The 13,000-nt window shown below is 43.8% G+C and overlaps 1 protein-coding gene and 1 non-coding gene across 5 annotated transcripts in view; one reads left to right on the forward strand and one right to left on the reverse strand.

The window, feature by feature from the left end:
• The window catches only part of CEP57 (centrosomal protein 57), a 29,889-nt gene extending 17,257 nt beyond the window's left edge, over positions 1 to 12,632 (reverse strand). The window contains exons 1-2 of one of the 4 annotated variants that reach the window (XM_058664002.1): positions 12,214 to 12,632; positions 3,004 to 3,160 (exon numbers count right to left, since the gene is read on the reverse strand). In XM_058664002.1, coding sequence (XP_058519985.1) covers positions 3,004 to 3,160; positions 12,214 to 12,258 — 202 coding nt within the window. In that variant the 5' untranslated portion in view covers positions 12,259 to 12,632. Of the gene's footprint in view, positions 1 to 3,003; positions 3,161 to 5,830; positions 6,019 to 11,539; positions 11,839 to 12,213 lie in introns of those variants that run through there. The other 3 variants (XM_058664000.1, XM_058664004.1, XM_058664003.1) reach the window with 3 other exon arrangements.
• LOC118759595 (U6 spliceosomal RNA) lies at positions 49 to 154 on the forward strand. The gene has a single exon (XR_004996287.2). It is a non-coding gene; the product is annotated as a U6 spliceosomal RNA (small nuclear RNA).
• Positions 12,633 to 13,000: the final 368 nt, after the last annotated feature.

A 13,000-nucleotide genomic window follows, 5' to 3' on the forward strand; every position in this document is an offset into this window, starting at 1 on the left:
AATGTCCTTCACTACTGACTCTAGAACAGAGGTATATAGAAGGCTATAGTGCTTGCTTGGGCAGCACTCATAATAAAACTGGAACACTACCCAAGATGGTTAGCGCAGCCCATGTGCAAGCATAACACAACTTCATGAAGCATTCCATATTTTTATATATTCAAGGGACATTATATCAGTGTGTGCAAGGAACATCTGCAATCCCACATTTATTGTTGCACTACCCACAACAGCCACAAAATTGGAAACCATTAAAGTGTCTATCAACTTATGAAGTAAAAAAAAAATGTGGCACACACATACAATGGATTATCATTCAGCCATAAAAAGGGGAAGATCATGTCAAGTACAACACCATGGATGGAACTGGAGGCTATTGTGTTAACCGAGCTAAGCCAAACACAGAAACACAAGTACAACACAATCTCATTAATATTTGGACTTCAGAAAGTTAATCTCAGAAGCTGAAAGTAAAAGAGTAGTTGAAACTAGTAAGACTTGAGAAGACAATGTGAAAAATGAAATAGAAAGTTATATTTAAGGACTAAACAATTTTGATGTTTACTGCACAGCAGAGTATCAATAATCATAACACACTTGTCTGGAATCCAACCACTTGGGCCACTTGTTGCTGTTTTTCCCAGGCCAATAGCAGGGATATGGATCGTAAGTGGAGTATCCATGAATCAAAACACCACCACATGATGTTGGGAATAGATATGCTAGATTAACACAAAAACCAAGTGGTGTGTAACTTCATCCACTGTTTAATGGAATGGCTTATATCTGGTGGAACTACGAAGTTTTTCAAACATTTCAGAGTCACTCAATGATTTCTCCATTTTTCTCACTGGGATAGGGTGTCTCCATCTGTTGGTTCACTGCCCAGATGGCCAGAATGGTCAGGGATGGCCAAGGACAGGAGCTTCATCAGAGGTCTCGCACACGTGTGGCAAGAGCTCAAATACTTGAGTGGCTAGCATTTGCTGCTTTTGTCAGGCCGTTAGCAGGCAGCTGGATTGGCAGTGGAGTAGCTGTACACAAACCAGTACCCATATGGCATCTGTGCCTCATAGCAGGCACTTTACCTGCCACACCACACTGCAGGTCATGAGTACATCTTCTAATACTGTGTCACAAAATGAACGCATACAGATGTCAAAGTGTGTGTCAAACAATGGTCCCGACGAAAAGGACTTATACAGATGTTTGAATGATGAATGTTTCCTGAGAGTCACAGATATTCAGGTTTAGGTCCTTGGTAGCCATCATCTCAGAACCAACAGAAGTTAATCTATTATTTTTATGACAGCGCTTGTTGTCAAACGCAATTCAAGTTGTCTGAGTTCTGAAGAAATGTACCTGCGCTGGGAGCTTTGCAACTTCCCAACATAAACCTTTTTTTCTCTGGTGATCAGTCGGGTTAGTAATAATTTTAGGGGAGAGGAAAAGTCATTTGGCTCAGCATTTAAGATACTGTTGGGACAATTGCATTCCATGTCCAAGTGCCTGGGTTTCAATTCATATTTTACTCCAGATTCTGGCTTCCTGATAATGCCAGATCTTGGGAAACCACAGTTGATCACTTAAGAGGTTTGAGTTTCTGCCATCAATATGAGACACCTGAATTGAGTTCCTGGTTTTTTAGCTCAGCCTGTTCATGAGGTTGCTGCAAAAGTTTAAAGAACTATCTGCTGGTTTGCCACCAAATAAATTAAAAATAGTAATTTTTTGGAAAGTATATAGTAAAATACCTACTTACCTAACTACCTACCTACACATATATCAGTATGTCGATATTGGAAGTAGGCACAGGTAATACCCATTCTAAAAGAAATGCACATACTTCAACAGCACATTAGTTAGTACAGTAGGCCTCTCAGTAGTAGCCTTTGGGAAAAGAAATTTTGTAGGCTTAGAGTCATGAATCCTACTGGACTTGTGTGTCTACAGCACTTGTACTAACAATGTGTTCTATAGTGAACCTGTACTGAATTTTCTAATGGCTGGAATTTTGGTCATGGTGATCCTCCGAAGCCCTCATGCTATGTGACAGAAAGAATGCCTGGCTGGACCCAATCTAGTCATATGAACAGAAACATTTTCTTTGAATGTGGTTCGAGAAATATATTGACGTATTTGCAGCATAAAAGAGATTTGCCCACTGTTATTGCTAGGGATAACAAGGCAAAAGGGAAAGTAAAAAAAGATGGTCTCTACGAACAAAGACTGGCCAAAACTGACAGCAAGGCAATGGAACTTCTCTCCTGAACTGTAAGCAACAGAATTTAGCTAAGAATCTGAGTAAACTTGGTAGCAGATCTGGTCCCACAGCCTCTAGGACACAGTAGGGTCCCAGTCACGGCCAACACCCGATATCAACCTTCTAAGACTCAGATGAATGTATCTAGTTTTCTAACCTATGAAAAACTGAGGTAATAAATTTGTCATTCAAAATTGTTAAGTGTGTGGTAATCCGTAAATGTAACAACAGTAAGAAAAACAAAACTCTGCCCCTCCCCACAACTAAGATAGATGAAATGTTCCAGAAACAAATATATTTCAAGGTGCTCAAGCCAAAACACGTGTAGGTAAAGACGACAGGGTCTTCTAAGACAGGGTCGAGATGAAGTCTGCAAGTCACAGAAGGTGATGATGAAAGATGTAAGACTTTATTACTATTAACACAAGCCAGACTGAACTCCTGAACACACAGGCAACAGATGATGAGGGCCCAAAGCAAAGCAGTAAGAACGAAGGAAACCACCCATAGGCTTTTTGAACCTCTGCAGTAGAAACACAATTTGATGGGTGTTGGAGATGACAGAGCTTTAATGAGTTGATGAATAATGATGTTCCACAAACAAAGAAAAAAAATCAACCAGAGAAGCACTGTATTTTGGGGAATTTAAATCATAGTGGAGGGGAATGTATTTCCTTGAAAAAAGAAAATTGAAGATAAAATCACCAATCTTAAAATGGTGAGTAAAAGCAGGCTCTCACCTCTGCTGTTGCTTTCTGGATAGGCAAATGTAGGCTTATTTGGGGAGCGTCGCAGGTCACTGTTGAGGAAAGGCTTGTCGGGTGGATATACTACATATGCAGATGAAGAACGTCGAACCATACTTCCACTAGACCTTGATGGTTCAGTTAACATGTTCTGGAAAAGAAAAACCCAGGAATCAATGTTTCAAAAATTAAAATGAAATAGCACATCTAAACTGCAAAAAATTAATAACTAAGAACTATATTATCCATGTTCCACTGAGAGAGGCAACAGAAAAATAACACTAAATACAAAATAATTTATCGTTATTATGCTGTGTAGAAATTCTTAAATACATACACTCAGAAAAGTCAGCATTTTTCCATCAGGGTTGCAGATATTTAGCCAGTGTGCAAAAATCATTTGGTTGTGACTCTGCCAAGGCAACTGCAGGTGAGACAATACTGAGAGAATACACAGAATGCTGATTTTTAAGTTGATAGTTTTGTATTGTCCATGTATAATATAAATACCCAGGGTCAGGCACAATGGCTTAGTGGCTAAATCTTTGCCTTGCAAGTACTGGGATTTCATATGGGCACTAGTTCATATCTTGGCTGCTCCACTTCCCATCTAGCTCCCGGGATGTGGCCTGGGAAAGCAGTAGAGGACAGCTCAAAGTCTTGGGACCCTGTACCCACGAGGGAGACCTGGAAGAAGTTCCTGGCTTCAGATGGATTCAGCTCTGGCCATCATGACCATTTGGGGTGAGAGCAAGCAGATGGAAGATCTTTCTCTGTCTTTTCTGTCTTTCCTTCTCTCTGTAAATATGCTTTTTCAATAAAAATAAATACACAATTAAATATCCAAATGGTCTTTTGTAGAAAAACATTCTCCCTGCTGTTTTACAATATCAGATACTGCTACAAAACTATGCACTATCACCAAATCAAACCATTCTGGAGTAAAGAAAGGTTATCAAAAGAGTAAACTACACTTGTATTCAACTTTCTAAAATTGGAGATTCCATTTCCAAGTTAAAAATTGTGGATCTAACAGTGGAAGGGTGATGTCAGAAACCCAAGTCAGCCAAGATACTGTTAGCCCTGGAAGATTACCTTCAGTGAATTCCCCAGATACAGGCCTTTTTCACAAACTTTTACCAATTAGTAAGGAAACATTTGCCATTCCTTTAAATGTAGGGCTTTTTAAAAAAAAATTAATTTATTTTAAGCATATGTTTTTATTGCATTTCATTTTTTTAATTAATTACATTTCATTATGTGATACATTTTTTTATGCAGTGGGATTCCCCTGCCCCCCCCACACCCTCCCCCAGGACGGATTGCTCCACCTTGTTGCATTTCCATAGTTCAAATTCAGTTGAGATTCTTTCATTGGAGGTTTTTACCAAGCATAGAGTCCAGCATCTTATTGTCCTGGTAAGTTCAATGGTTTCTTGGTGGGACCATCTCTGGTCTGAAGGTAGAGCCGGCAGAGTATCATCCCAATCAATTAAAAGCCCTAACATAATATTTCCAACCATTTACAACATTATGGCATTAATTGACATGGTATTGATTAACCAATATGTTAATAGGAAAATGCAGGTTCTCAACCACAACCTGTGACTTCTTCATAGACATTTCAATTTTGGTTTACATTCAACCGTGTTCCATACACCTTAAAATGGCTTAGATTGCTATTCAGCTGTCTCATGCCTATTTTAATTTTAGTCTTTAGCAGTTTATAGCATTGAAGCATGATTTCGCTGAACCTGGCTGTTTTTCAGGTGGTATAACTCTATAATTCTAACAGGATATATGTCAACAGTTTAGGTGAGCATGTTTAGGAGGGGTGTGCAGAGAAATCTTCCATACCCCAGTTAGGAGTAACTAATCTTTGTGTCCCACCCAGTGAGTTATAAGTGCATCCCCGCTGTTTCCTGTCTGTTTCTAAGCTTTCCTTGTTGTTCTCTATCTATTCTAGTTTTGTTTGTTTGTTTGTTTTGAGGGGTTTCTGAAGTGCTCCTGATGGTTATTACGAGAGGGGGTGGGGACCCAAAGTTGGAAGCAGGCAAGGACCAGAGAAAGCTCCTCTCCCTAGTCCCAAAGGAAGTTTACTGTTCTGTTTCTGCGGAACCCTCAGGGATCCTGGTTGTTGTTCCGATGACCTTGGATCCTCCAAGGCAGGATTTGGGATTCTTTCATCCCATGTGGTAGATCCAAATGGGGGTGGTTGACCTCAGAGTTCTTGGTTTCCGAAGGCACTCCATCTCCCAGTGGTCTCCTTGGCAGTAGGGATGTAGTCCTTGGTGCTCGTAATGGTAGTCCTTGGTGAGGATCTGGGAGTCTTCAGGGTTGGGATAAAAGCCTCCTTCTGTCCACCTGCTCCACTCTGGGGTCCCCTCCCTGCTCTACGCGTATGACCTCCTGTTAAGAGGTTGTTAGGATTACTCCTGATTCCCCCATATGCCTTTGTAGTTTTGCTACTGTCTAATACTAATTCGAGTCTGTTGTCTATGAGTTACCAGTTATGAGTCTGATAGGTTATATTTCCAGTCTTCCTCACACCTTCTAGGGTGATGTAAATGTAGGGCTTTTATAAGAATGATCAATGACCCCACTGCTTGCCTCTCCCTGTATTGGAATATATACCGCTTTAATCAATAATGAGGTTTGCTACTATCAGGTATTCTTTGAATTCTAATGTGCATAATAACCACAAATAAGTATGTATTGTTTAAATTAAATTCAGGGCACACAGCTAACCCTGTAAAAAAAATTATAAGATGTAATTAAGCCAAGTCAGGAAACTGGTTATTTCTGGGCTTAAATGACTAACCTAATAATCTTTAACTTTGATTTTCCAACAAGATTGATTCTTCCAGTAGTCCACAAAGCCATGCAGATTTCCAGTGGAGTCACAGAAGTATAACACACGTACTCTAGTTGTGAAAATGAAAAAGATTGGCAAAGAGCTTGCAAAGCAAACAGAACAATCTGTAATCCAAAAGCCTACAAAGCATTCAAGTAAAATAGCTCTTGGAACTTGGTTGAGGAGTAGTGCAAAGGAGCTATTTCTTTAAGATTTGTTTTTATTGGAAAGGCAGATTTACAGAGAGAAAAAGAGCAAGATCTTCTATCCACTGCTTCACTTTTCAAGTGGCTGCCAAGGGCTGGAGCTAATCCAACCTAAAGCCAGAAGCTTCTACTGGGTCCCTCACACGTGTGCAGGGTCCCAAGGCATTGAGTCATCCTCAGCTGGTTTCCAAAGCTACATGTAGGGAGCTAGATGGTAATGGAGCAGCCAGAACATGAATTAGTGCCCATTTAGGATCCTGGCACTTGAAGGGGGAGGATTAACCAACTGAGCCACTGCACTGGATCCCACCAGAACTACGATTCTTATTACTCTTGAGGGTATTGGTGCATGCCCTGGCTGCTTCACTTCTGATGCAGCTCCCTGCTTATGGCCTTGGAAATTGGTAGAGGACTGCTAAAGTCCTTGGGCTCCTGTACTCACACAGAAGACCCGGAAAAAGCTCCTAGCTTTGGCCACTACAGTTATTTGGGGAGCGAACAGTGGATGAAGATCTCTCTGTAAAATCTGCCTTCCAAGTAAAAAATAAATCTTAAAAAAAGAATTCTTGGCATCTGCTTTGTGTTAGTCAATTGCAGCAACCTTAAGTACCTGCTGTCCTGCACCTTTTTAACTTATACATGCCTAATCCCAAAATATCCTCTGCAACTAGCAGTCTTTTCCTAGACTGCAATTTGCCTGTCTAGGTAAATTTTTGTAGCCAATCACATTCTCATGAGAGTAATTCTCAATCAGTGAATGCTATCCACCATGCAGATATACTTAACTAAAGCCCACCTCTCCTAGGTTGGTGTACATCTCTTGCACAAAACAAATTTTGACTAGAATTCAAACACTCTGGAACATTTCACCAGAGGCTGTTTTTTGTTTCTGCCACACTCACATTCTGCCCTGAATCACCCTGCATCTTATCAAGAGTTTATTTCTGTCAACAGAATAAGTCTCAAAAATGGTACACAAACACCAAGCCTACTGTAATGAGTGTATTCACATGCAGCAAGGTATCACATCCGTCACCTTTCAAACGCAATGGGAAGCTGAAACCCTGTTTTAGAGGCACCTGGAAGAGGACTATGTTCCAGTGCTAAGGCTATCACTTCTGATGATATGAAGCCTGAAAAGGCACATCACTGAATGCAACCGTGTAGGAAACCTAGAATTCCCCTTTCCTTAATTCTCATATCTGATCTCTCCACCTTGCCCCTTTTCTAGTAAATGTTTTCTAAGAGGTTACTTCATGAAGTCAGGGTTGAGCACTGCTCCTGACTAATGCTTGGCTGCCTCATACCCAACTTTCTCTCCACAAAACCAGAGGCTTTAGTGTTTGGTTGGCTGACAGCATTGGCAGTCTTACACTAATTTGGCAAGAAGAGGACCCACCAATGTATCTATGCTGATCTTTTTTTTATGTTCTATTCTCCTTCTTAATCAAATTTCCTCCATCCATGCTTAAAAAAAAAAAAAACTCTTCAGGCTTATCAACAATTTAAAAAATATATTTTGGAGTTCTACCCAGGTCTGGCACACGAACGGAAGTGTTTCAGGTTCCTCTGGAACTTTAACAAAGAGCTGGAACAGAAGCAGAGCACTTGTGACTTGAAGCAGCATCCAGATACACCCCAGTGACATGGGACCTTGTCAGCCACTTAGGAGACCTGGATGGAGTTGCAGACTCCTGGCTTTGGCTTGGCGTAGCCCCAGCCACCACAGCCATTATAGGAGCTAACCAGTACATCTATCACTTCAAGGCTAACCTTGGTCTTACTGCCCACCACTCTCCACACTATACCATTCCCCATACTGACAATCCATTGGCTTGCCACATTCAAGATGCATTCCATTTTCATCTTTAAGAGACAGAAAACAAAAAACAACTCAGTTATTCTCAACTAAACTGGAAATTCAATGAAAAACATCAACTAACATGCCAGTAGCAGATTCTAGAATTCAAAGAAAAGCAACAGATGAATAGGCAACATTTCTCTTGAGAAACAAGGAAGACAAAGAGGAGGAGATCCACCAACTATCTTAGTAGACAGAAAAATAACAAAAATGATGGTCTGGTAACATCCCAAACTCACACTGCAATTACTAGATAGAACTAGTAATGCAAATCACTGGAGAAGGTCTTCAATAATAAAGGATTTAGAAGACAGCTTTAAGTACACAACTTAAAAATCACTAATCACTACAAGATTAACAAATTTTACTGCAGCACATGAATAATTTTATCAGGTAAAATATATCAAATGTAGTCAAGACAAATTTGGAAATTATAACTGAGGATTAAAACAAAACAAACAAAAAAACCCCAAAAAACATAAATAAATGCTTGCAGATCAGCAATAAAATAGAACTAATTTGGGCCCAATGCAGTAGTACAGTAGCTAATGGCCTCACCTTGAACGCACCTGGATCCCATATGGGCACCGCTACTAATCCTGGAAGTCCCAATTCCCACCCAGCTCCCTGCTTGTGGTCTGGGAAAGCAGTCGACGACAGCCCAAAGCCTTGGGACCCTACACCCCTGTGGGAGACCCGGAATAGCTCCTGGCTCCTGGCTTCAGATTGGCTCAGCACCAGTTGTGGTCACTTGGGGAGTGAATCGTCCCCAAGAATGGAAGATCTTCCTCTCTGCCTCTCCTACTCTCTGTAAATCTGACTTTCCAATAAAAACAAATAAATCCTTAAAATATACAGAACTCATCTGAAAGAGACACCAACTGACATTTCAGGGGGGAAAAAAACATTAAAAACTATTAAAGGTAATATCAAAAAGTGAATCCTCACCAAGGATTAGGAAAACAAATCAGAGAAAAAAATAGTACACTATTTCACACCCCACTATTTAACAAAAATGTACAAGTGGAATGATACTAGTTATTGCATAGGAAATTAAGAACTGCTGGAAGACATTCATAATAGCTTTGGAAAATAATTTTGCATTATCAAGGAATGCCAAAAATGAACATCTGCTAAGACCCAGCATGTTGACAGTGTGTACTAGACAATTTAGGTGAGCTGGAATTCTTGCAGCCCTGCAAAGTGATGTGTGCCCACATGACTGTATGTTTATTCCTACTGTTAAATAATAAACTCTATTCTCACTTCTGAAATGTATACGTGGGTGCTTCTGCTTTGGAATCGGACCTGAATGAACAGCTGAGCTGCACAGACCTGTATCAGCGTAGCTCGGATACTCTCGCTGGACTGTCTTCGTACTCTGCTGTTGGGAGCATGATCAGCTAGACATGGCCACTACATGTTACTACTGTAACCCCCAACTCTGCCTGCAGCTGAAAGATCATTGCTCTAGAGTTGGCCTGCTCAGATTCTTTGTCGTGGATCCTTGGATTTTCCCATCTACTTCTACAATCACTGTTAGACGCGCTGATTGTTGTGCAGGAAGAAAATACAGTCAGCAACATGTGGTTAGGCAGGGAAGGCTGTCATAGATTTCCTTCACAACAAGGATTCAGACACCCCAGTCCCATTACCCCTTACAGGGGTCCTTCAACACTTTCAGGGAGTCTTCTGCCATGTGGAGCATAACTGCTCTTCTAGAGAAACTAAATATATGGAGATTAAAAGAATGACCCCAATAGCATTATTATATCTTGCAAAAAGTCAAACTCTATTGAAGTCTTAACTCTGAAGTCTATCAAGACATTACACAAAAGTATAAAGGAGGCACTTTCATCCAGTAACTATGGAAACTTGACTTAACCTTCTCTGTACCTCATTATATTCTCCTGAAAATGGAAACAGTGATGCCAACCTCTTACATTTTTGAGGATTAAAAGAGTTACCACATGAAACAATGTGTATTAAGTAATACTATGTATCAGACTTAAAACTGAGGGCAAGGAGGGAGGGAGGGACACCAGGAAAATGATGCTGCAAGAGCATGAAGGTATTTGTTTATCCCCGCAGCAGCGGCCTACACTGCTGCTTCAGATGCTATGCCCCATGCTGCAGCACCTGCTCTGCATCCCAGCTGCCCTCTCAACCGCTTCTGCTCAGCCTGCTGCAAAAATTCCACCTGGAAAGCACCTCATGCAACCAAGAGATGGACCTCCATCTGGCATGCCTTCCAAACATATGGAAACACAACTTGGAAATAAATCTTGCAGTTTATATATATTAAAAAATAACCATTTCACGATAACTTCTGGGGTAAATTCATACGGTGCCACTGAACAACTTGGCTAAAAGGCCTGGCTGAAAGAATAGGTAAGTTTTCCTGTCCTCTCCAAGTTGCTGAAACACCGAAATGCTGCATGCTGTTCTTAATGTGCTTACAACTATTTCACTTAAACACTAACAAGGACCACGTGAAACCTACTAAGATAGCTGCTTCCTAAAGACTGAACTCAGGTGTGCAAACTCCTTGTCTGGTAAAAGTGTTCCCATTTGCGATTAGCTGCCCATTAGGCTAATCAATGCTGAACACAGGAGCTTAAAATCTACACGAGCAGCCATCTGAGTTAGGTATCCTCATATGAGTGTTTATTAACCTAAACTGCTTTCTGACTTCTCATGGAAACGACAGGCTTGCTTCTGATGGGACATGGAAGCTGTCATTTCTTACGCATTAAGGAACTACATAATTTAACCACTTTTGTTTAAAAACCAGCTTCCAAATTATAACTTCAAATTGGTTAAGTTAGTTGAGTTAGGACTCCTGATTTAGCATCTACTTAAATCTGAGCTTAAACACTTACTTTCTCACCGAACACTCTGTAACTAAAGGGGAGACTGCTATGTGGACTAAGGTCGGTTCCCAGTTCCACTGCTTGGCCAGGCGGCCTCAGCAAAGTGCAGTTCAACTGGTGTCCTGGTATTACACTCGGAAAATAGCCCTCTCCTCCCAAGTTCAACGGTATCTTTCACTAATTCCTCTTTGTCTCACCTCTCACTGCTCTAACACCTGAAGGAATCCTCTAGGCGTGACTTCCGAACCTCTCCCAAGCTGTGCACACTTGTTAGCCGGCTCCCCCGAAATGCCGGGAGCCTTCTGGCCTCTCTCAAACCCCAACAGGAATGGGAAACCGAAAAGTGCGGTTTATCCAAGGCAACCCTCACCTTCCTCTTCTCCACACGTCCTTCCTTTTTAGATTTCCTTGACATTCTCCAGGCTTCTTTCTCACTAGCACTCCTACTCTAGTCCTAGTACTCGTATCTCTCTGTACATTCTCAATTACTGAAAATTCCTGAAAAGTACCCACTAATGCACAAATGCCTGAGATGCTTTTTCCTTCTTGTTTTGCGCCAAGTACATAGAACTCTTTCAACGTGCAGCTGGAAGGTTCCTTCCAGGGAACCTTCTCTATCCTTCCCAAGCACAGCTAACCACTCCTGGCTAAACTGCTCTGGTAATGGTAGCTTACCCTAATACCATGCTGTGTAGCAATCATCTATCATCTAATTCGCGGTTTCCACTCTATTCACCTGTGCGATTCTTGAGCCTGCCTATGCCGGGGACTAAGCATTTCTACAAGTACGGAGTACAGATTGTTTTGTTGCTTCTCATCTTTTCCCAGCGAGGCAGTTCCCAAGACAAAGCTCGTGACATACACCCATAAGCTAAACCGGCAGGTGTCCCTGGGGCAGGCAAAAAGCAGTATGACCAGCTGTCCGCGCCTGCAGCCTTAGAAACACCGCGGGATGGGGCAGCGCTCAGGCCTTGAGAACAGCTCCAGGCAGTCGCTAAGAGGCCAAGTCACCCGCCTGAGCCACGCCTGGAAGGACCGCGGATGCCGCAGGCGCTCTCCGACCCGCCAGGCGCGATTTCAAAGGAGCCGTTACGCTCACGTGACCGCAGGGGCAGCGTGACCGCAGGGCAGCGTGTCCGCAGGCCTCGAGTGGGCACGGTCAGCCCAGCCCGGCCCTGGCCCTGTCTGGGGAGCCAGATGGAGGACGCGGGGCAAGCAGAGAGCCGAGCCCGCGCCTCGGGGAGCCAGAGCGTGCATGCATCCTCTGGGTAGCGGAGGGAGGGCCAGGCGCACACCACGCCGTCCTCCCGGACCGGGTCAGCAGCACTAGCGGGTCCGGAAACCTGGGCAAAACTCCCAGAAGCGCCAAGATGGACCGAAAGCCCGTTCGTGCAACCAGTCGCTCCATACCGAGAACTGAGAATCAGAAGTCGCAGACACAGAAGCCGCCGCCATCTTCCTGCCTGCCCAGAGCGGCTCTGCAGCTCTCGGGTGGTCCGAGTTCTCGAGCTCTTCTTCAAGATTCGGGAGCCGCCCACCAGGGGCGACCGTACCCCGAACCCCAGATGGAAGGGGCAGGGCGCGGCTGGTGCCCGGCCTGGAAGCCCCTACCACAAACCCCCGCAGCGACGCCCACTCTCACGGCGCACGCGGAAAGGGCCGCACGTCCTAACGGACGTCTTCAACAGCCAATCAGAAAGAGAGGAGCGAGCCCGCCCGCCGGTGACGTCACAGGCAGCGAGCCCCTCGGCGGGCGGGCGGCGCTGGGGCGTTCCACGGAGGGGCGGGAGGGGAAGGCATTGTGTGGTCGCCCGTGGCAACGGAATGGCAGGCCTGAGATAGAACACAGTCGAACGCGGTACTGAAACGCGCCTGAGACAACCTGAGTTTGAGTGGGGGACGCCTCTCCAGGTGAAGTACGCCGAGGCGGGGCCTAATGCTCGGCCCCGGTAGAAGTCGAGGAAAAAGAAAAAAAAAAAAAAAGAACGCAGCGGCTGGGTGACACCTGGGCGACCCCTCGCTCGGCCTGACCCGGGCGCTCGGGCCCGAGCCGCGCCGCTGGGCGGGGCCGGCGTGGAGCGGCTTTGGCGCGCTGCGAGCGCCGGGCCCTCATTGGCCGGCCGCTTCCGCCCTTTGTAGGAGCGCCCTGCGTAGCTGGGCTGAGGCGTGGGGAGGAGCTAGCGGGTGACGTGGCAGC

This window comes from Ochotona princeps, chromosome 4 (assembly GCF_030435755.1).
Source record: "Ochotona princeps isolate mOchPri1 chromosome 4, mOchPri1.hap1, whole genome shotgun sequence".
NCBI lineage: Eukaryota > Metazoa > Chordata > Mammalia > Lagomorpha > Ochotonidae > Ochotona > Ochotona princeps.